Genomic DNA, 23,443 nt, shown 5'->3' with positions numbered 1-23,443 from the left:
CTCTGAATTACGGAATGGCTGTCTCCCATAGACTCCATTTTATCCAAACAACCCAAATTTTTCAAAATGATTTCCTTTTTCTCCGTAATAATAATAAAACAGTAGCTTGTACTTGATCCCAACTAAGATATAATTAAACCTTATTAGAAGCAAAACCAGCCTATTGCGTTTATTTAATGTTTACACGAATTTCTAGTAGACTTAAGGCATGAAGACCCAAATTATGGAAAGATCCTTTATCTGGAAAATCCCAGGTCCTGAGCACTCTGGATAACAGGTCCCATACCGTGTATATATATATATATATATATATATATATATATATATATATTATATATATATATATATATATATATATAAAATGTAATATGCCATTTTTATGGAACACAGAATATTAGAACAAATAATATTTGATTCTGTAAAGTATTTGCCAATTATATTATTACCATCTTCACAGGCAGAAAAGAGAGCTTGGGGCAGGGCTTTATGTGCTCTAATGTTGTTGTAAAGAGTTATCATGTCCTCTCACAAGCATCTTTTTCTCCAAAGAAAACAACCCCAACCTTGACAGTCTCTTCTTGTATTTTATTGTTCCATTTGCCAATTTACCAATTTAACTGCACATATCTGCAATGTTTACAGCTCAATAATACCCTTCTTGAGGATTAGGACCATAATTGCACAACATACTCAAAGGGAGGCCTCTTGATGGATCTATAAAAAGGCAAAACTTTTTTTTTCTTCCCTTGAGTTAATGTCCTTTTTATGACAGCACTTCATTTGCTTTATGAACACTGTGTGACACTGCCTAGAGTTACAATCTGTTATCCAAAAAAATCCGAAAATCCTTTTTAATTATGGAAGCCCCAAACATACTACCATTTAGCTCATAACTATAGTGATGTGCGAATTAGTCCCGTTTCGCTTTGCTGAAAATTTGCAAATTTCCCACAAAATTCACAAAAGCGAAAAATTCACAAAGAGTGAATCTTGACGTCTGGCTTCAATTTGCGGGTTTTTAAATTTACTCTGGCAAAAATTCCGATGCTGGTGCCAATTTGATGTGCATTAAAGTTAATGGGCATTCGTTTAATTGTCACTGGCGTCAAAATTCTCTGAAATTTTACTAATTTATTTGCCGGCGCCAAAATGTGGAAATTTGCTGCGAATTTGTGCCTGCCAAATAAATTCACCCATTACTATTCATAAACATGAATACTTGTTTGACAATTTGCGACCCAGTTCTCCAATTTAGTGACAGTATCCTGCATGAAAGATTTGCACAATTGAGTATCAACTTTAAGCAAAGGACCAAGGAGAGAACCCTTAAAACACCAATTAGAAAATGTTCCATTTCTCACCACTCTTTGTTTTCTTAGACACTTCTCTATCCAAATACAAATATTATGTTCCAGGCCAAGATTCCTTACTTTATTCAGTAATATTCTGTATGGTACTGTATCAAAAGAAGATCACATTCACTGCGACCACAATGTCTAGGTTTCTGCTCATCTCCTCACAGAAGGCAATTATATTTTTCTGGCAAGATCTATTGTGAATAAAATAGCACTGGCACAAACTCATAGTATTGGGATCTGCAATGTATACAAGCATCATATGTCTTATTACCCCTCAATAAGCTTCCCTACCACTGACATCCAATAACAGACCTATTGTTTATAGGCTTTGGGAATAATAGCACCGCATTAGCAACAATCTCTCAGCACCATGCCAGACATCAAAGTATCAAAGTGGTTTGACAATCACAGAGCTTAAATCATTTAGTACCATTGAAAGGGATCTTTGTTTCCTTTAACATGTTCTAGTCTCTTTTGAATTTTGCCCTGAGTCAACCAGCCAATGGTTAAATTATTATAATCAGGCTATTAAAAATGAAGCGTTGATTTGCTTGTTTCTCAGTTGTGTAAACAGACAAAAATACATCAAAATATCCCTGTTTTCCTCAATCAATTGACTGCCCTCTTATATGAAGGGTCCAACCACTTCTTGCTTACTTTTTTTGCTATTTAAATATTCAAAAAATTATTTAGGATTTATTTTATTCCTTGAGGTAATGCTCTTTTTAGTATCTATTTTTGCATGCTTTATTGGCCTCATTATACTATAAATGTTTTGGCTGTCCAAGCTCATGTGAATACCTTACATGCATATTTCATTCTTAACAAATTCACTGCTAACGATTCTATTAAACCAAAATGGTTTTCCTTGCTTAGTGGGAAACATTTTAAAGATCATTTTCCTTCTCTGTTCATGTCCACAGAATAAATCTCTACCCATAGGGTAGAGACATTATAAAACCATTTTTCTTACACTTAGATTTAAGATCCCTGTACTAGCGATTTAAGGTTTTCATCTAACATGCACTTTGTCATCAGTACTAATATGTACTAAGGTAGCTGAGTCATGCCAAGCTCCACCCAATAATGTGTCTATATGATCAATCATAAGCTGAACCCTCGCACCAGGGAGACAACAAACTGCAATATAAATTCTGTCACTCATGTTAGGTAGTAGAAGGATAAATTAGTCTAAATCCTACAAGGGCCGTGGCTTTTTCTGTTTATAAGCATGAGGCTAAACTAGCTATACTACAAAAATACACTATATCTGAAGGTTAATAACCTTTAATTACTGTGGGGAGGTGCCGTTCAGTTAATTTGCTTCCTGCTGTACTTTGTTCTTTCAAGCAAGATTGGTCAGTATTGATGTTAGATTAGTTCTGAAACATGTTCTAATACGATGGTGTCTACAGTTTTAGAACTGGTGGTTTGATAGAATCACGATATGCAAAAATATAGTCAACATAATACTGTTGTTTAGTGTTTAATATGCTAAACTTGTTTTTTGTACTGTCATAAAAACTGGAACGTAATAACATTCCTTGCTTTTCTGTATTATCTATAGCACTGATCTCCAATCAGTGGCTCATGAGCAAAATTTGATGTTGCTCCCAGTGGCTTCAAAGCAGCTGCTTATTTTTTAATATTTGGCTTGAAAGCAAATTTCTGTTGAATAAAAACCAGGTGTACTGCCAAACAGAGCCTCCTGTAGGTTACCAATAGCCAATCAAAGCCCTTATTTGGCACCCCAGGAACATTTCCCATGATTATGTTGCTTTCCAACTTCTTTTACTTTTGAATGTTGCTCACGGTTAAAAAAAGTATAATTTTAGTGTACATCATCTTACAAGTTTAGCAGACTCCAATAATTATTGTATTAATGTTTAAGCTGTTCTCCAAGATGGTGATATTGCTCCAAGGCCACACTACACAGCTGCCATTGAATGACTGTACTATATAGTGAATAAAGTACCCCCTCTTGTAAAATATAAAGATATTGTAAGTTACCGAGGAGTTTCATGACCATATATATATATATATATATATATATATATATATATATATATATATATATATATATATATATATATATATATATATATATATATATATATATACACACGGTATATATATATATATATATATATATATATATATATATTTTTATATATACATATATATATATATATATATATATATATATATATATATATATATATATATATATATATATATATATACATATATATATATACAGGTCATGGAACGAGGTAACTTCTGATATCCTCATATTTTGCAACTGGGGGTACTTTATTTATTATAATACACAAGTTTCAGTGAGTCATGTGACAGAAATGACATCAGAACTCACCGTTTATAACTGATGACATCAGAACTCACCATTTATAAGGATATAATTTACAAGATATTCATGGCTTTTATGTATTATATGTCATATAAAGTTACATATGTACAAGATTGTAACTATTTGCATAACAGCTATTATGATCTCACAGTTTACTGGAACATTTCTGGAGACATACTCTCATGACATTTCCATTCAGTGATAACCAAAAATAGTAAACAGAAAAACACAAGACAAAGAGCTACTAAGAACTTAAAGTAAATCCAATTAATATTCCCATTATCAAAATTAAAATTTTACTTTGTACAGGTTATTTATGAATATAGTATAATATACAAAGTGCAAAATTCAGGCACTTCAGTATGATTTTACCCAAAATGCAGCCTGTATATCAGAATTACAGCTTTTTATCTTACTGCCTTTGTATGTAAATGTTGTCAGTATGGAGTCAGTAATGACATTATCATCAGATAATGGAGTCAGTTGCTGCTATGGGTGCAAGAGACAAATGGAACCCTGGAATTACTTCAAAGTCTCAGCTGCCAGTAATTTAAAAATTCCCTTATTTTGAACAACGCTTTGAGAATAGGATCCACACAAGTACAATATTGCATATACTTCAAAGCTTTGCCCTTGTGATTGACTTGGAAAATGAGCCCTTGTAACTGTAGATTAATCAAATTCAATCTAACAAATTCAATCAAATTCAATCTAACAAAATAAAAATAGAAGCCCAAACTTCAGACAAAGCTAAAAGGGCATAATTTAAGTCATTGCATGGTCCAGATAGATTTGCATCAGAGTAAATGCAATATTAATGGTTTAGTATTAAGTTGCTCTGTTATTTCCATGTTTTTTTACAGTTGTAGTTTATAAATGGTTCTTATGCCTAGTGTGTTTGTGTAAAACAAGAAATAAGTGTATAAAAGAAATATCATATATCTATTTTTTATAAATACATCACTTATTCGATGCATGACATCTAGGATTCTCGGAGGAAGTTGATATTCTGAGAAGAAATATTCTCTTTAATAAAAATCTTACCTAATTTATCCAATTTTGTAGGAACTGAAAGAGTTGCTTATAGAAATTATTGAAATCTGAACACAACAAAACTGAGTCACATGTGGACAACGATTTGTTGACTTTTATGGGCATTGTTGATTTATTAAGGATTGAGTTGTGTTTTCCAAGAAAACTCAAGTTTTCAAGGACATTTTTCGAGTTAAAAACCTCAAGATCTTCAAGTTTTTTTTTAAAAAAAAAAAACAAGATCTCGACCCTGGAAATAGCTGGAATCTGAAAAATCTAAAACCTGTTGAAGTCATGCAGGAGTCAATAGCAGAGGTCCCTTGAACAATTAGAAGATGTTAATAGCCTTCATGATGTTCAGGGTTTTTTCAGAGGGTCTTGCCCGAAAATTCAATCAATTTGAGTGATTCAAGCAGGGATGCACCGAATCCAAGATTTGGTTTGGGATTCGGCCTTTTTCAGCAGGTTTCTGATTCGGCCGAATCCTTCTGCCCGGCTAAACCGAATTCGTGGGGAGGGGAAATCGTGTGACTTTTGCCACAAAACAAGGAAGTAAAAAAGGTTTTCCCCTTCCCACCCCTAATTTGCATATCCAAATTAGGATTTGGATTCGGTTCGGTATTCAGACAAATCTTTTGTGAAGGATTCAGAGGTCGAATCCAAAATAGTGGATTCGGTGCATCCCTAGATTCAAGGTTTTTGTTGCAGAAAACTTGATCAATTCAAGTTTTCAGGTTGTGAACTCTGAACTCGCTGATTTGAATTTTTTCTTAAATAACAAAACATTCCAGTTGTGAGTTCATTCATCTAGAGACCAGATAAGGGATCTGTCTGTAATTTGGATCTCCATACCATAATTCTAATAAAAATAATTTAAACATTAAATAAAACCCAATAGAACAGTTTTTCTGGATACATGCAGCTCACTTAGGATCAGGTACAAAGTACTACTTTATTATTACATAATAAAAGGAAATAATTTGCTTAAAACTAGGGATGCACCGAATCCACCGTTTTGGATTCGGCCGAACCCCCGAATCCTTCGTGAAAGATTTGGCCGAATACCGAACCGAATCTGAATCCTAATTTGCATATGCAAATTAGGGGTGGGAAGGGGAAAACATTTTCTACTTATTTGTTTTGTGACAAGCAGTCATGCAATTTCCCATCCTGCCCCAATTTGTATATGCAAATTAGGATCCAGTTCAGCCTGGCAGAAGGATTCCAAATCCAAATCCTGCTGAAAAAGGCAGAATCCTGGCGGAATCACAACCCGAATCCTGGATTTGGTGCATCCCTAAAACAGACTCTGTTGTAAATGGCCTTCCCATAATTCACTGCTTTCTGTTAACAGGTTTCTGAATAAGGGCTTTCTTACATGTATTGTAAATTGTCATTGTTTTTATCTTTTGGCTGAATCCCTAAAGGAATCCTGGATTCAGCGCAACTATACTCATCTTACCCACATCTTACCCACATATGCATTTTATATACATCTATCAGGAATCACAAATAGATCACATAGCACAATGTGTCAGTGTAAGGGTAATGGAAGACAGGAAATGTATTGCCTGGAGTTAATCTTCTTCTGCACAGAGGACAAAATGTTCAAAGTTACATTCCTACTGGGATTTATGTAAACCGGTGGGTGACAAACATACAATAGCTCTAATACTACACCTTTGCCTTAATAATACCCACAAATGGACTTGATATATATTCAAACACCCAATATGTAACAAAGCACCTGTTTATAATGAAAGTCATATATTATGCTCTTGTTGTAAATCCATGTAGTCTAGAGAGATCTTCCCTTGCATTTGCAGTACACTTCCCTTCTGTAACTCTTATTGATCATGTTCAAACTTGGTTAGGCTAAAGCGGACCAAATACTTAATGGGAACAATTTAAAAAACAGATGTATAGTGTAGTTCACAGAAGTCTTTTTATCTGTCCACCCCAAGGAAATGTGTTATGAGAACAGTTTCAGCAGATTCATCTTGTAATTCCTATCATAGTCTTTGCTGAACAAACTTGGTAAAGCCACCAGGGATATGGGTTTAAAATGGATGCAGACGCTTCAAGTGCACAGTACATTCCTTTCAAATCCATTACCTTAAATACATGTACGATTTAACCTCTATAGAATGTAAGCTTCATTATGATAAGTGGCAAGGGGATATAGTGAAAGGCATGTACCTGCTTTCACCTATAACAGCTATTTTTCTTTTCTATAGCTAATGCAATGCCTTACTTCTAATCTCTGGCTTTATCTTTTTTCACTCTAGCAGATGTGAAAAAAGTGCCATGGGAAAAAAAAAATGATGGTTAAAAAACAGTCATTTATTTCTAGCTATTTTCTGTAAGGGCTGCATGTAAAATGAAAAACGATTTACAATCTGCAAACAGAATGAAGTAGGTTTATGAAAATCAGCCAAGAACTGCTGACTGAGAAACCAAATGTCCATATTTTGAAAAGAAAAATAAAACAATTTATTAAAAAAAAAAAAATGAAACTCATGGCAATTGAAGAGCAATTATCTGATATTTATTTAGCGTTGTATGAAAACTACCATGCTTAAATGGCTACAGCAATGGGCATGGGAGTATCTACTTTTTGATGTTGTTTTGAAAAAACTGTACTTATGATAACCACTTTAGATTGAACTGGATATCAACCAGTAAGTCTTTGCTAACCAGACACCAAGATTCTACTGATCTCTAGTACCTCTAACCACTCCCCCAGCCAGTGATGCTAAGACCAAAGGCCATTAAAATAGCACCACTCCATTCCATTACTTCCTACCCAGTGTCAAGGAATAGGTCAAACTGATGGTGTCCAGTCTTACTTAAAGGGCACCTATCACAGCCAAAATCAAACACATATTAACAATCTGACCAGTACAAGCTAAACACGTTTAATCAAACTACATATATAGTTTTTCGAAAAAACTGCAGGTTTTAGAAAAATCCCTTACATTGTCAAATGGGTTCTTTCACTGAGGGAGGCCATACTGTAACTATAACCGAGACTCTAATATGCAAATTTCAGGAGCATGCTCAGATTGTAACACTACTTTGAGTATTCTACCCAGAATGCCTTGTTTAAGTAAACTCCTCCACTAGAAGTATCAGGATATTTCCTTATCCTGCTGGTAAAGTCATTATGCAAATGAAGGGCACACACTAACTTTCAGCAGGTGGCAGCACTACTGAACAGCAGCTAACACAGAGGTTAGGCCGATTTGAAAATAGCTTAGAAGGGTTGATAAGCAAGCAAGGAATTTCAACTGAGCATGTGCGAGATTTCAGAGCTACAGTTGGCTGGGAAGATATAGGTAGGAGGAGCCAGTGAAATCCAGGATGCCTGCCTCAGATAGAACTGCAGGGAAGATAGGGGAGATCTTGCAGGAGGTATAGTGAGCTGATCATTTACATTATACAAACAATTCTAACTGTTTTAAAAATCAGATTTCATAAACTTTCACATAGTGTATTTACTTAGTAAATGATTTTGGTCATGACATAATTATTTAAGATGTGTAGTGAAGTGTCTATTTATATTCTAAAGCTCAGAATACTAATTGTATATAACTTCTTATTATATTTAAAGTTCCTTGGAAAACGCAAATAGCAGTGAGTGATATAGGATTGTATTCAGTTTCAAGTATTGATTTACTAAACATTTTGGTAGTTTTCCACCAAAAAGAGAGTGTAATCATTAGTTTTTCTGCCACACATTAGTGGGCATAATACGGAGTACTCTGAAAACTGAGAATGCATCAAAATGTCTATGAAGACTTTTATTCATCCAGGTCATGATTTACAGTACATGTATAGGACCTGCTATGGATATCCTGTTATTCAGAATGCTTGAGACCTGGGGGTTTCTGGATTAAAGGTCTTCCTGTAATTTGGATCGCCATATCTTAAGTCTACTAAAAAAATGTAAACATGAATTAAATCCAATAGGTGTTTCCTGCCTCCAATAAGGGGCACTTATATCTAAGTTAACTAAGAGTTGTTTAATTATTACAGAGATTTTTTTTTTTAAAATGTGAATTATTTGATTAAAATGGAGACTATGGGAGATAAGTTAACTAAGAATTGTGTAATTATTACAGAGATTTTTTTTAAAAATTGTGAATTGTTTGATTAAAATGGAGACTATGGGAGATGGCCTCATAATTTGGAGCTTTCCGGATAACGGCTTTCCAGATAATGAATCCCATAGCTGCATCTAGTAGAATTAAGCCTAAAGCAACTGGACTTAAAGAAGACTCAGAAAAGTTGTTGTAGACGGAACACATCAAGACAAAAAAAAGGGATATATTAGTATTTCATTTCAATATTTTTCATCCATTTTTGTGTCTGATTTTGGCATTCTAAATCGTCTGAATTAGTTTTCAGATGATTAAGTCAAAGATCACTATAAAGATTAAATGAAGTCCCAAAAGTCTGGTATTGGCAGTCTCACTATTAAATATGGAAATAATAATATGTTTTTTGACATGTTTGTAATAAAGCAAATATTATACAAATACAACTACAACAATATACCAAATGGATAAATCAAGGTACAGTCAGGTACAGTTATGCTCAGGACCTGGAGCTTTCCGGATAAGAGGTCCTTCTGTAGATCTCCATACCTTATGTTTACTTCAAAATTATTTAATCATTAATTATACTCAATTACAAAGTACTGTCTTCTTCTAGATACTATTAGAAATATATTGTATTTTTCTTTACAAATATTGAATTATTTGATCAAAATAGAGTCTATGGGAGATGGTCTTCCCAAAATTCAGAGATTTCTGGATAATGGGTTTCTAGTAACTGTATGTTTAAGTAATCACTACTTTGTGTAGTCACATTAAGGTATATAAAGGTAATTATATTATGTTTTCTTTTTTTGAAATTAAAAGCAGCAAGAAAGGCTTTATACTAGTCTTTTTAATACTCCGTGTGCTGTAAAACCATCTTTATACACCCCAGTAGCAGCAAATTCAGACTTGCAAAGGATGCGTTCTGGAAGCTAAAACTGAACATGGAGGCTGCTTATAGTTGAGCAAACCAAAGCGTAAATAGCATGTGATTGCAGTTACTTTTCAGCTCAACAGTAGACATTTGTCAGCAGAGGAATTGCATTTCAGGCTTCACAAATTACTCTAAGCGTCCATGAAGCCTCTCTTGATTTCTGCTCCCTGGATAGAAATTTATGGTGATTTTCCAGTGATAAAAAAAAGAAAGCATTTGTTAAGCACACTTTCAAAATTAACTTTATATAAGGCAGTGCAGGCATCAGTCATTTCCTTTAGCAGAGGCTGCCTTTTAGTTAGTTTTTAGTATGTTGTACAATGGCCAGTTCTCTCCACTTTGCAATTGGTCTTCTTTTTTTTAATCATTTTTGTATGACTTGCTTTCCTCTTCTGACTGTTTCCACCTTTCAAATGGGGGTCACTGACTCATCTTTCTATTTAGTTCTATTTAGTTCCTCTCGTATTCATAGACCAGTCCCCTATTCAAACCACTGCCATGTTGCTAGGCTAATTTGGGCCCTAACAACCAGATAGCTGTTAACATTCCAAACTGGGGAGCTGCTGAAGAGAAAGCTAAAACATTAAAAACCACATATAATTCAAAGGAAAACATGGAGGCCCATTTATCAAAGTCCAAATTTATCTCAATATTATATGAAAAAAACTCAGACCAAATCCGTACGGTCTTTTTTCTCTGTATCTATCAATACACTTTTCCGAAAATTTTGTTTGGGTGAAAAAATCAGAATTTTATTAATTTTTTGGAATTTCCAACGAAAACTCAAGATTTTTTCGGATTTTTGCCACAAAACCCCGATAACTTTAGATTATTGCGCAGATTAAAAAATTTAAGGGATTTCTCCCATTGGTTTATATGCAACCTCGGCAGGTCTGAGATGCCGGATTTTTGGATTCACCCTTTTTTTCCATCCTCGGGGTATAATAAATTGCGAAAAATGTGTGTTTTTTTTAAATTCTGCTTTTATACTAAAAAACACAATTTTTTCACAAAAAAAATTGGAGTTTAGTAAATAACCCCCTAATTGTCTCAAAATAGTACTTTCTACATCATCCTAAACATTATTTTAAAGGTAAACAAGCCCTTTAATATTTAAAAGAAAGAAAGAAAATATATCATATAATATGGATCTATTAAGGATTGCATTAATATTGCTCTTTAATAATTACATGGCTCATCTGGAGTGTTATGTTGGAATGATATAATAACCGGCAATATGGGGAATGGCCATTAACTATTTATCCTTGGAATCTTTTGCAAACAGGCAGATGCGGAGAGACCTGCATTTTAAAAGGCAAAGCTGAAGAAGACTTTTAATCTAGTGGCCGTTTGTTTTCTTATTGAAGTGTCTTTCTTTATTTACCTCTGGTAAGGCAAACATCTACAAGTTGTATCTGTTCACAAAAAAGGCATTTGTCAGGTCATTGTATTGCCTGTAAACGTGAACTATTCATATCACCTTTTATTGTCCTTGGACTAAACATGACAAAACTACAAGAGAAGCAGTTACAGTTTTCCATCAAAATTCCTTTCTAACATATTTCTCCGACTTTTGCTCAGAACACTGCTGCCCTGTGTGATCTTCTGTATGAAACACAAGCAAGGCTGCTGAGCTTGTTGCTGCAGTGAAATATGCATAGTTTAAACAGCAAATTAAAATAATAATAATGCTAATAAAAACTGGCAATATAGACTTGATGGTTGGATAAAATCTGTTATTTTCTTTTTATCTCAAAGGAGACTATAAATGTTAGCATTCCATGCAGAGTACTCACTGCCTGTGCAACCCTTTGTTGCTAATGTTCCTTTTAACATTTCTCTTTGATTATTAAAGCAGTTTAAGTAAAGAGAAAAAAAACTTCCATAACTATTGGAATAAATCGTCACATTTTTTTGAAGCTGAGAAAAGTTTAATATTTTGGAAATTGCCTGTGCCATTACCTTACTCATATAGAGAGCGGGTATGAATTCCTATTATGTCTGATCAGAATAGATAGTCAGAGGCTCAGGGATGCAATCATTGGTTTAAAAGGAATTTAAATGGGTGATCCACCTTTAAGTTAACTTTTAATATGTTCTAGAACGGCCATTTCTAAGAAACTTTTCAATTGGCTTTCATTTTTTCATTATTATATGTATATAATGATTTGTTTTCTCCTTCTGACTCCATTTTTCAAATAGGATCACTGACTCCATCTAAAAAACAGATGCTCTGAAAGGCAACACATTTATTGTTATTGACACTTTTTATTACTCATCTTTCTATTCGGTCCCTCTCCTGTTCATAGTCCAGCCTCCCATTCAAATCAATGCATGCATGCTAGGATAGTTTGGACCCTAGCAACCAGATTGCTAAAATTACAAACTGGAGAGCTGCTGAATTAAAAGTTTAATAACTCAAAAACCACAAATAATAAAAAGTGAAAACACCAATTGCAAATTGTCTCAGAATATCACTCTCTATATCACCTTAAAACTTAATTTAAAGGTGAACAACCCATTTAAGAAAGCCTTTGGTAGCTGAAGACAACAGCTTATTCTTCATCAATGAAGTGATGGTCCACCGTTGAAGACCAGAAATGCTGAATATATAATTATTTTTTTTACCTTAAACTGTGAAGGCTCTGAGTATCAGATGCTGACTGTCTTGACATGCGACCATCAACACTTCCTCCAGTAGGTGATGCCCAGCTAGCTGATGAATTCACCCAGGATCGGACACTTTCTGTCTGCCCCATGCTCATTACAGAGCCAATGGTAGACTGGTTATCCCTAGAAGTAAAAAAAAAATGTCAGCTTTTAGAAACAAAGCATTCTTAAAGAAAAACAAGGTCAGATCTACAATATCTCTTTTTCATTTTCCTACTAATGTTTACAAGATGGGGAGGCATATTTATCAAAATTCAATTATGCGTAGTTTAAGAGTTTTCTTTCAACAATGCCTTTAAACATTTTAAAAAAAGTTAAAATTAGTGATGGGCGAATCTGTCCCGTTTTGCTTCGCCAAGAAATTCGTGATTATTTTGATGTGCAACAATTTTGACACGAGTGACAATTTTTATACACGCTACTCTTTAGTCCAAATGCATTAAAGTCAAATGGCATCTAAATAATTTTGACGCGCGACAATTTTTACACGCGCAACTCTTTTGTCCAAATGCAATAAGTCAACAGGGTCCCCCAGCTGATGTTCCTCTCAGAAGTCTGTCAAGGGAAGCTCAGCTATCCCTGTATGCGATAAGTCTGCTGAGGAAAGCTCAGTAAGACATTTTGTGTGTGATAAGTCTGCCAAGGGAAGCTTGTAGCAAGACAACCAGTTACAAAGTGTTTTAAAATATCAATGCCTACATCATACTAAAGGTCCCCATAGACGCGAAGATTTCACTTGCCAAACGGCCGATTTTAGCGAAGTCCGACCAATCCTTTGAAATTATTGTGCGTTTAGTGGGATTGGAGTGATCGAACATCTTACGATTTTTTGGCCGACATCTGTCAGGAAATTGATCGGTCAGGTTAAAAAATTTGTATTTCATGTTGTTATGATAACAGAGGACTAGAATTCTATGGGATTCCCCTACAAATTAAAAATGAGCCTATAGGGGTGATTGAGGTAGTGCCTCTTCTGTTGTACCTGGCTTGTGCAACTCAGGGGAGATGGCATTCTAGACGTATTGCCTACGTGGGCTTAGGGAGTAAGAAACCACCTCTATACCCCCAAGTCATACATACCACTATTTCTTTTACCCATTTGGCTATATTGCAAAATTAACAAAACTAAAATTTAAAACAAAACCTTATGTATGTCTATATTTTAAATAAGGTGCATGTTCTTCCCGCACACAAATGTAGTCACTTTACACATGTCTGTGTAAGATGTAATTTTATCTCGTGATTGAATCCTTTAGAATGGCAGCCCTGCAATATTCTATACTGATACCTGTTATGAATTTTGTATTTGGAAAAGAGTATCTTATCTGGAACATAAGCATTCTGTCATGTAGAATGTAATCAAAGTGACAATCACTCTAAGCGAATTCCGTCATTATGATTCAGTATGAATGGACTTCAGAATGTTATTCATTGTGTTCATGTTCATGGTTCATCTTTTCCATTTGTCTGATTTATGGCTGTTTACCAAGACACAATGTTGTAGAACCATTCTAGTTGACCTTATAGCCAGCCTACATACAACAGGCCTGGAAATTATTTGTATAGTAGGTTAGACATTTACTTAAAACATAACAATATAAAAGTCACCTTTATAAGCCTATCAGAAAAACAGATTCCCTAGGCAAGGAAAAAAATAGACCAAGATACAACATAGAATTATATTTTTTCATTGTGTTAAAGGGGTGGTCACCTTTAAGTAATTTGGACCCTAGCAACCTGATTGCTGAAACTGCAAACTGGAGAGCTGCTGAATAATAAGCTAAAAACTCAAAAGCACAATTAATAAAAAATGAAAACCAATTGCAAATTGTCTTAGAATATCACTCTCTACATCACGCTAAGGGGCAGATTCACTAAAGGGCGAATTGTCGCCAGTGACCGCTTCACACACATCGCACCAGTTCGCCAGGTGGAAATTCGCTACCACTACGCTAATTCACTAATATGTGAAGTTGCGCCCTGGACGCCGAACACTGCAACTTTTCGTTAGCATTACTTCAGCAGTGCAAACATTTCATAGCGAAGATTCGCTAGCGTTGGTTTGTGCCTAGCAAAAATTCGCTTGAAGTTACCACTTTTTATTACAAATGTCCAGGGAACCTTAATAAAGACAAGAGAGTAAATATAATGCCCTACACATGAGCCCACTGTAAAATGAATGTTCCATATGTTATGAAATGTCTGGAGAAAACCGGTTACCCAAAAAAAGTCTGTTACTTCAAAAAATGAAAAGTCACCAAGAGTTTTTGGAACTTCAATGCTTTTTTGGGAAACACAGGATATAATGTAAGTGGCAGAAGATTAAGGAAGATCTATCTTTTTTTTAGCACTTCGCCTGGTCTGAGGTGGCGAAGTCAACTCTGGCAAAAGAGGGAACATTCAGTAAAATTCGCACTTTACTGAATTTGCAGAGTAACGACCTTTAGCCAGAGCGAAAAGTCGCCTAGCGATAGAGTGCAAACGAACACTAGGGACAGTCTCTTTCGCTAGCGAACTCACGATTGCGATTGTTAGTGGTTTGGCGATGTCCCTGCGGGTGAATTGTCACTAGCATTAGCAACTTTGTCCTTTAGTGAATCTGCCCCTAACAAGTTAACTCAACGTTTAATCTCCTAATGAAATAGACTGTGGAAAGTACTACAGGTAAGGGACCTGTTATCCAGAATGCTCAGGACCTGGGGGTTTCCAGATAGTTACATAGTTACATAGTTAAATAGGGTTGAAAAAAGACAAAGTCCAACAAGTCCAACCCCTCCAAATGAAAACCCAGCATCCATACACACCCCTCTATACTCACATAAATGATATATACTGACAATAAAATAATAGGTTTGCTTTATAACGAGGTCTGGATAATAAAAAATACCTTCAATACCATCACCTATAACTATAGAGTAAAGGTGGCCATACACTGGCCGATAAAAGCTGCCGACAGACCGAGTCGGCAGCTTATTGGCCCATGTATGGGGGCCCCCAACGGGCTTCCCCGATCGAGATGTGGCCGAAAGTCGGCCAGATCTCGATCGGATGGGACTAAAAATCCCATTGGATCGCGGCCGCATCTGTTCGTTGATGCAATCCTGCAATCCGTCCGCGCGTTCGCTAGGATCCGATCGTTGGGCCCTAGGGCCCACGATCGGATCAGCCTGATATTGCCCACCTCAAGGTGGGCATATCCGAGGGAGATCCGCTCGTTTGGCGACATCGCCAAACGAGAGGATCTCTCCATGTATGGCCATCTTTAGTATCACAATAGCCTTTGATATTATGTCTGTCCAAGAAATCATCCAAGCCATTCTTAAAGGCATTAACTGAATCAGCCATCACAACATCACCCGGCAGTGCATTCCACAACCTCGCTGTCCTCACTGTGAAGAACCCCCTACGTTGCTTCAAATGAAAGTTCTTTTCTTCTTGTCTGAAGGGGTGGCCTCTGGTACGCTGATCCACTTTATGGGTAAAAAGGTCCCCTGCTATTTGTCTATAATGTCCTAATGTACTTGTAAAGTGTAATCATGTCCCGTCGCAAGCGCCTTTTTTCCCAGAGAAAACAACCCAAACATTGACTTTGTCTACCCTCATAATTTAAGTCTTCCATCCCTCTAACCAATTTAGTTGCACATCTCTGCACTCTCTCCAGCTCATTTATATCTCTCTTAAAGACTGGAGTCCAAAACTGCACTGCATACTCCAGATGAGGCCTTACCAGGGACCTATAAAGAGGCATAATTATTTTTTCATCCCTTGAGTTAATGAAAGGGGACCAAGTCCAAGGTACTGTTTTATTATTATAAAGAAAAAGGAAATCCTTTTTAAAAAATTGATGTAATTGGATAATATAGTCTATGGGAGATGGCCTTTCCATAAATCCCATACCTGTATAAGATCAGGGGCATATTTATATTAAATATGGAAATCCAGTGACAGAGCTGGAGGAGTAGGGGGGCCCGAAGAATTGCACGGATGTGACATCATGCACACGACGCGTTGATGTCACACGCACGATGTAAGGGGCGTGTTTAGGTCCGATGCCTAGGGTGGCATCGGACCTAAATACAGCCCTGTATAAGATAAACATTTGGGTTTTCACGCAAGGCTTGGTGACAATACATGCAAATGATTGCCCAAACTTTTCCATAATTTTAATGCTATCTGGCCATGTCATGATTACTGAAAGAAGCATAAGACTTTCACTTGTTATTTTCTGCATTGCTGGCCCTGACTATAGATTTCAATCAAAAAATTGTTGCAGTAGTCATCTCCTCTCCAGCCAATGTCTTGCATGTTTGGTGATTAACAGACCAATAAAAAAGCAGAGTGACAGTAAGTATTATTATTATTTTTTGAAAGTTAAGTTAAAAACGGGAATTTTTTTTTTTTCTTATGTGTTACACAGGTGGGCCATGAAGGGGGGAATTTGTGCAACTCACAATTATGCGCACAGTTTTAGCATTCAGGGGGACAATCCACAAAGGGACATGTGTGTTCACCACAAGTTGTGAAAGAGCATGAGATAGCTTTGTGACTTGCATTAATGTGTGCTCAGTTGTGTGTCCTTGTGAACTTGCAATTAATAGGTACAATAGGGTAACATTAATCTCTCAGTAAAGCTCTTTTGAATCCTTCACATACAGCCATTTTCCAGCTTATAAAGAGAGCAGAGCAAAGTGTCACTGGCACAGAGCAAAACTAATGCACTCTGATGTGTTTCATAACCAAGGTCTTTATGTGTCAGTAACGCACTGCTCTCTTGAGCTGCTGTCAGATAACATGACTTGTAGGCTAATTAAATATGATGAGTTCCAATGTTGAGGAAAGTTTCATGCATGATTATAATGGTTTAAGGTTGAGCTTTATTCTTTGGCATTTTTTTCCAATAGTAGAATATCCATGACAACACTTATCTGCAAATCCCAACACTAACTACCACTACCATTGAGCATAAAATCTGTTGTCACTAACCTTCAAATCCTATTCATATTTATGCTCATTACATTTATATTCTCTCTAGTATTCTATTTAGTATTCTAACCGCTGCTTAAAGGAACACTGGCACTAAAAAAACTTCTCTTCTAAATATTAATGTACATTAAAAGTTACCTACTTTTCTCACTTTTCTCTGATAGAGCTGCATTTGTAAGTAATTGTTAGTTGAAGTTAAGAACCTGACTGTTTTGCCAACTCAACTGTCCCTTCTCAATCTGTTGGTTATGGTTTCTAATGCTAAAGGACTACTCCTGCACACATTAGGCAGCCCCCTCATAGAGGAACATGGGGGATCAGATAGGCAATGTAAAAGCATAGGGCAAATACTTTTATGGCAAAATTAGAAATAACATGCAAACAACATGCAAAAACAATGTTATTATAGATGTAAAAAAAAGGTTTTATTTCTGATGTTTCAGTATTTCTACTCACAATCTTATTATTATTGCTTGTCTCATTTACCTCTTTGCATTAAGGAACGATTCTCTAGCGCTGACGTCATTTCCTAGAATACTCGTTAAATATGTAAATATTAAACATGCTTTTAGATATGACCATTGACACTGTTCTTAGCTCTTTACAGTTCTTTATTCACTCTTCAGGCAGATTGAGAGCAAGTGCAAGGTATATTACAAGGCTATTCCTTGGGTCCCATCACTCTGTGGACCATTTACGGTACACAAAATTTAGTAATTTGTCAGTAATAAATAATAATTATTTAGAGCAACTACATTCTCATAAGAATGCTCAATGATTTTCTAAAAGGCACAGATGCCACTTAGATTAGCCCTCTATTCATGAATGATATCCAAAAGGTATATGTGGAATAAAGATACCCAAACATCTACTAAAAACTACTTAGGAAGTTCAAAGGATACAATAATAAAGCAAATACAAAGCTTAAGACTCACTGAATTAACTTTCAAAACTAAGCCGCAATAAGAAGTAAAGGAGTGAGGGTGTATGTAATAAAAGGTACTGTTTGCCTAGGAGCAGTAACCTGTGCATTTTGTTACATATGGGGGAATGAGCATGACCAAGTTCAGAAATCTGTCTGACAAGTGTTATAGTGGTTATGAGTCCCAGAATACACCTGGCTGAGCTCTGTATAGGGATATTATATAATGTGCCAGTTCTATTCTGTTCGACTCTAAAGAGAATGTGCACAGGAAAGCCAATGGAAACAGAGTTCAAACAGACAGTCATATTGATAAAGTTCTGCAGCATGGTTACTGCCTGACATTGCTCTCAGTAAATAGAACTCAGAGCAGATTGTGCAATAAATGAAATTTGGCATGCAAACAGAGGGCTTTTATTGAGGCAGTGAGCAATTTATTGAACATCTTTAATCTGTCTTCTGGAGGCCATTGTCTGCAGTGTGAAAAGTGCCCTAGAAAGAATTGTTTTAATCGGCTAACAAATTGTAAGTATTTTACATTCCTTAGTAATTCATAGGTCTCATCGTCCATTCATTCCAACTAAGATATAATTAATCCTTGCAGTGACACTGACACTAAAAAACTACATTTTAATATATGAATGTACATTAAAATGTACCTATAAGTAATGATTGTTTGATCATTTTTTGCTGGGAGGTTTGTTTATGTAAGTTATTGTTAGTTGAAGTTTCTAAACCTGACTGTTTTGCCAACCTGACTGTCCCATCTCAGCCTGTCAGTTGTCTCCTGCTGCACAAATAGGGCAGCCCCCTCATACAGGAACATGGATAATGTAAAAGGTAATGTAAATGCATTGTGCAAATACTTTATGGCAAAGTTATAAGCAGTTTTCAAAGGCAATATTATGATAGATGTCAAAAGAGTTTAATTTCTGGTACCAGGATCTCTTTAATGGAAACAAAGCCAGCCTATTGGGTTTATTTAATGTTTACAGATTTTCTTGTAGACTTAAGGTATGAAGATCCAAATTATGGAAAGATCCATTATCTGGAAAACCCAAGGATTCTGGATAATGGGTCCCATACCTATACTGAATATAAAAAAAGAACAAGATGGGTAGAGTAAAGGTGAAAATGAGATAAAATGAAGACAAAAATGAAAGTGGAGAATAAATACACAAAGCAAACAAATGGCGAAAAGAAAAGTTGGAAAAAACACTTCTAAATGGACAGTTTATTAAGTGTAAATGTTAATTAAGACTGCATTTTCCTGCATAGTAAAACTTTACCTTTCAGTGTCACTGTCATCACTGGATTCAACCTCTTCTAGGGCAGCCTGAAGATCTGCAATACGTCTGATTGATGTCTCAAGATCAGCTTGCAATGTCTGCCTCATGGCCGAGAGTTCATAAACCTGTGTCTCCTGCAAATAGCAACAGTGCATATCAAAACTTGAATAGCAGAGAGGCAGAGTCATGTAAATACTGTATATTTCCTCCCTGTATACAAATGATTTTGATTTTTTTCATTCGATTTGCAGAATAAGGCCAGATTTGTGGGAAGTTAAAGTGTCTTTTATGATATTTGTGGTATTAAAATCAATCTACAATTAGTATAGATATTAGTATATATAGTTTATGTGAGTGTATGGAGGGGTCGATGTGAGTGAGTGTGTGTATGTATGTATGAATACTGGGTTTCATATGGAGGGGGTGAACTTTGGTCTTTTTTCAACTCAACTTAACTACAGGTATGTAACAATGTACCCCCAGTGTAACATGTTAGAGCTCTTCCAGATTACAGATACTTTAGCTCTGCACCTTGGTCTTGCATCAGGTTAGGTTGTAATATTAGGCTAGGGCCACACCATACAGATCTTGGTCTATGGAAAAACCACAGGCCAAGAATCCTTTTCCCCATTGCTCCTCTTTTGCTGTGCTGCCTAAACCCACAATCATAAACTCCACTTGGGTGCAGGCAGACTCAATGGATTTTGGCGTTAAATGCAAAATCACGCATTTCGGTGTGAAATCTAAAATCTCGCATTTTGGTAAAGAAATTTGCCACTTGTGCCTGCACCTGAGCGGGGGTAATGTTTCTGGCCAATATCCGTATGGTATGGCCCTAGCCTTAGTGCTTTCTTGAAGGAGAACTCCACAAAAACATAACAAGTAAACATAATTTCAAGCAACTTTGCAATATAAATAAAATAGAAAATATGCAGACTTTTCATAATTTTGAATGGTATCTGACAGTTCCTTAAGCCTAGCCCTATGCTCTTCTGCTCATCTATCTGACTACTTTGCTGAGCTGGCTGACTACTGTTACATTGTATCAGCAGCCAACTGTCCTTAGACTGCATCCTCCAAACCCCACAATTCCCTGCACATTTGTAATTTCAATAAGGAAAGGTGCATCCCAGTGCAATGCATTGTGGGTTATGTAGTTCCTGCATGATGTCTGTAAGCTGTAGATGTTACAATTTGTAACATCAGTGTTTAGTCCCTTCTTCCCTGCCAGGATTTCAAATGATGCAGAAAGAGAAGAACTGTTAAACAGCTGGATTTCAGTATAGAAAATGGCATTTATTTATTGAAGAAACAGGTAACTGGGATGGATATATTAGGGGTTTCTGTGTTATGTGGGCCTCTTTATCAGATTTTGGTTTGGAAGCCGGAGTTCCCCTTTAAATTGCTTAGTACATTGTTTACAAAGAGGAAGGCCACTTTACATCACTTTACCAACCACCAGTTGAATGTTTAGCAAAGTAGTTCTGTGCTAGTGCTCTTTGCAAATAAGATCCCTACTTCATTCCTGTATTAGTTTAGAGGTTATACAGAATAAGCAAACAAGCAATACTTTAGCAGAAAGTTAGAGAGCTAAGTGTTTAGCAAATGTGTTACATGTGTTTATAAAATGTGTGGTGCACTATAAATGCATCCATACACCTACAACTTTTCTAGACAAATGGGCTCCATTGTCTATTTGGGTCTTTTCTTTTTGCTTTTTCTTAAGTAGACTCAGAGTAGCATTTAACCTTGTTTTCTCTAATGTCTAATTCTGCCTCCTTCATCAATAATGCAGAAAATGTACACAAAGCTCTGGATTTATGCATTCATTCCTCTGTATTACAATGCCCCACGTTGGGAAAATATTCTATACTACACTACACTATATCCACAAATAGGTGAGTGGGCAGTTATTTAGAAAGAAAAATAAATAAAATTACACAGTGCAAGAAATTGTTCAACTGTGTGAGATGCCAGAAAGTTATTTTTACCTTTTCCAACAGGGGACTAATATAACACATACACTTACGTAGAAAAATACTCGAGCAACTGGTAATTCTCTGTTGCAGTGCTATGAGAATGGGGCACCCCTGTGTTATAAGTGAAAATGCAATTTCTAGGAAAGTTAGCGGGAAGAGCTGGAAGCCATTCTGATTTCATGTTTTTGTCGTCGCCCTGAAAAGTTTGTTTCCAGCTGAAGTGAAAAGACTGGTGACAATTTCTAAAGCTCAATGCAAATGTCTGATGAATATTACATATAACTGAAGCAACATACCAACTGAACGTATAAATAATTTCTTATGTCCTACAGAGTAGCAAACACAACTGTTTGCTACATCCCTAGTGTGATGAACTGGAAATTGTGAAATGCACACATACAATAAAGTGCACCTTGCACATTTAACATGATTAAAGCTGCCAGCTGTAAAATTGCCATCTCAAAGGTGACAGGGTGAGAAATGATTTGTGGTGCATGTAGTGACAGCCCAGGGAACCACAACCAACAGATTGTCACAGTAAATAACAGAAGCCCTAATACTGTTAAGTAAACTGCCTTGAAGGGAATGGCAAACTTGAATAAGCAAGCAGTAGGCAAAAATTCAGATGCTTTTTATATATATTTTCTATATATTATTATTCCTGTTTAATATGTGGGCACCACTGCAATATTTCCCTTGATGGTCTAACAGAGAAACACAACTGCCAGGTAATAGAGGAATGAGGAGAAGAATAAACTCCTTCATCCATATTTATCTGCAATCAATAGAGTCCAGTCCATTGTCCTTTTAGTAATCATGGTGAACATCACATGATCTGTTATATCTGTCATTATTTTGCAGCAACTCCTATTTCAGCTTCACCTACCAGGGTCCCTTGGTTACTAATGGAGGAGTAACTGCCAGAAAAGCTTCACACGAGTGATGTGTCAGTCTCGCTTTAATCAGGGGGGATTAATAATAATTAAGCAGATATTGACTGGTATAATGGAATTGCCAGGATATTAAAGTGAAACAGGTCCATGAGGCTAGTAGAATCAGAGAAATGTGTTTTTTTGGAGCAGGTAATCTCAATAACAGAATTATTTAGCAATATAGTGTATGTGGATATAGAAAAAAAACAGGAGGTATATTTGATTTGTATTACAAGCTAAAATGTATGGCATCTCAAGTTCTGTCCTGGGTTCTCTGGTGCCCAGATGAACTTCTTGAAGCTCAGACATGCACTCCACACAGCAACAGCAATAGTTTCATGCCAAATAACACACTTTTCAGTTCCCCACATCAAAGCTAGCTACCTGACTGATCTCTTGATTCTGACCTCTGCCTGTTTTATGGATTTCTGCTGTCTGTTGCCCTGACCTCTGCCTAGAACTCAAACTAGAGGCTGTCTGTTGCCTGCCCTGACCTCTGCCTAGAACTCAAGCTTCTGTTATTTTTTGATCCCATTCAATAAGAAAGGATTCCGAAGTTGACATTATTTATATCACAGAAGATTATAGTTGATCCTCCAAAGAGAACCCATTGTTCCCTTCTTTTCATAGTTCACACCATACATATTTTGGCAAAGTGTATTTATTCTATAAAGAGGCTTATTTATAAAATCCCATGCTACAAGTGCTAGAGTGCGCAGCATGGGGCAGGGTGCAACGTTAACTAAACATGGTGGTTTGCAACTTTCCTGAGCAATGCAAACAATTCTGTGTTACATTACAGGTATGGTATTTGTTATCTGGAAAGCCCCAAATTATGGGAAGATTGTCTCCCATAGACTCTACTGTATCCAA

At 36.1% G+C, this 23,443-nt stretch overlaps 1 protein-coding gene across 2 annotated transcripts in view; it reads right to left on the bottom strand.

Moving 5' to 3' along the window:
• Positions 1–23,443, bottom strand: part of LOC108715734 (unconventional myosin-XVIIIb) — a 292,122-nt gene that overhangs the window by 7,887 nt on the left and 260,792 nt on the right. For both annotated transcript variants that reach the window (XM_041566121.1, XM_018261163.2), the window contains 2 exons: positions 19,660–19,793; positions 12,424–12,588 (listed from right to left, as the gene is read on the bottom strand). In XM_041566121.1, coding sequence (XP_041422055.1) covers positions 12,424–12,588; positions 19,660–19,793 — 299 coding nt within the window. The remainder of the gene's footprint in view (positions 1–12,423; positions 12,589–19,659; positions 19,794–23,443) is intronic.

Source organism: Xenopus laevis, chromosome 1L, assembly GCF_017654675.1.
Source record: "Xenopus laevis strain J_2021 chromosome 1L, Xenopus_laevis_v10.1, whole genome shotgun sequence".
Taxonomy (NCBI): Eukaryota; Metazoa; Chordata; class Amphibia; order Anura; family Pipidae; genus Xenopus; species Xenopus laevis.
The sequence above is the reverse complement of the archived record's forward strand: the minus strand, read 5'-3'. Positions and strand labels throughout refer to the sequence as shown.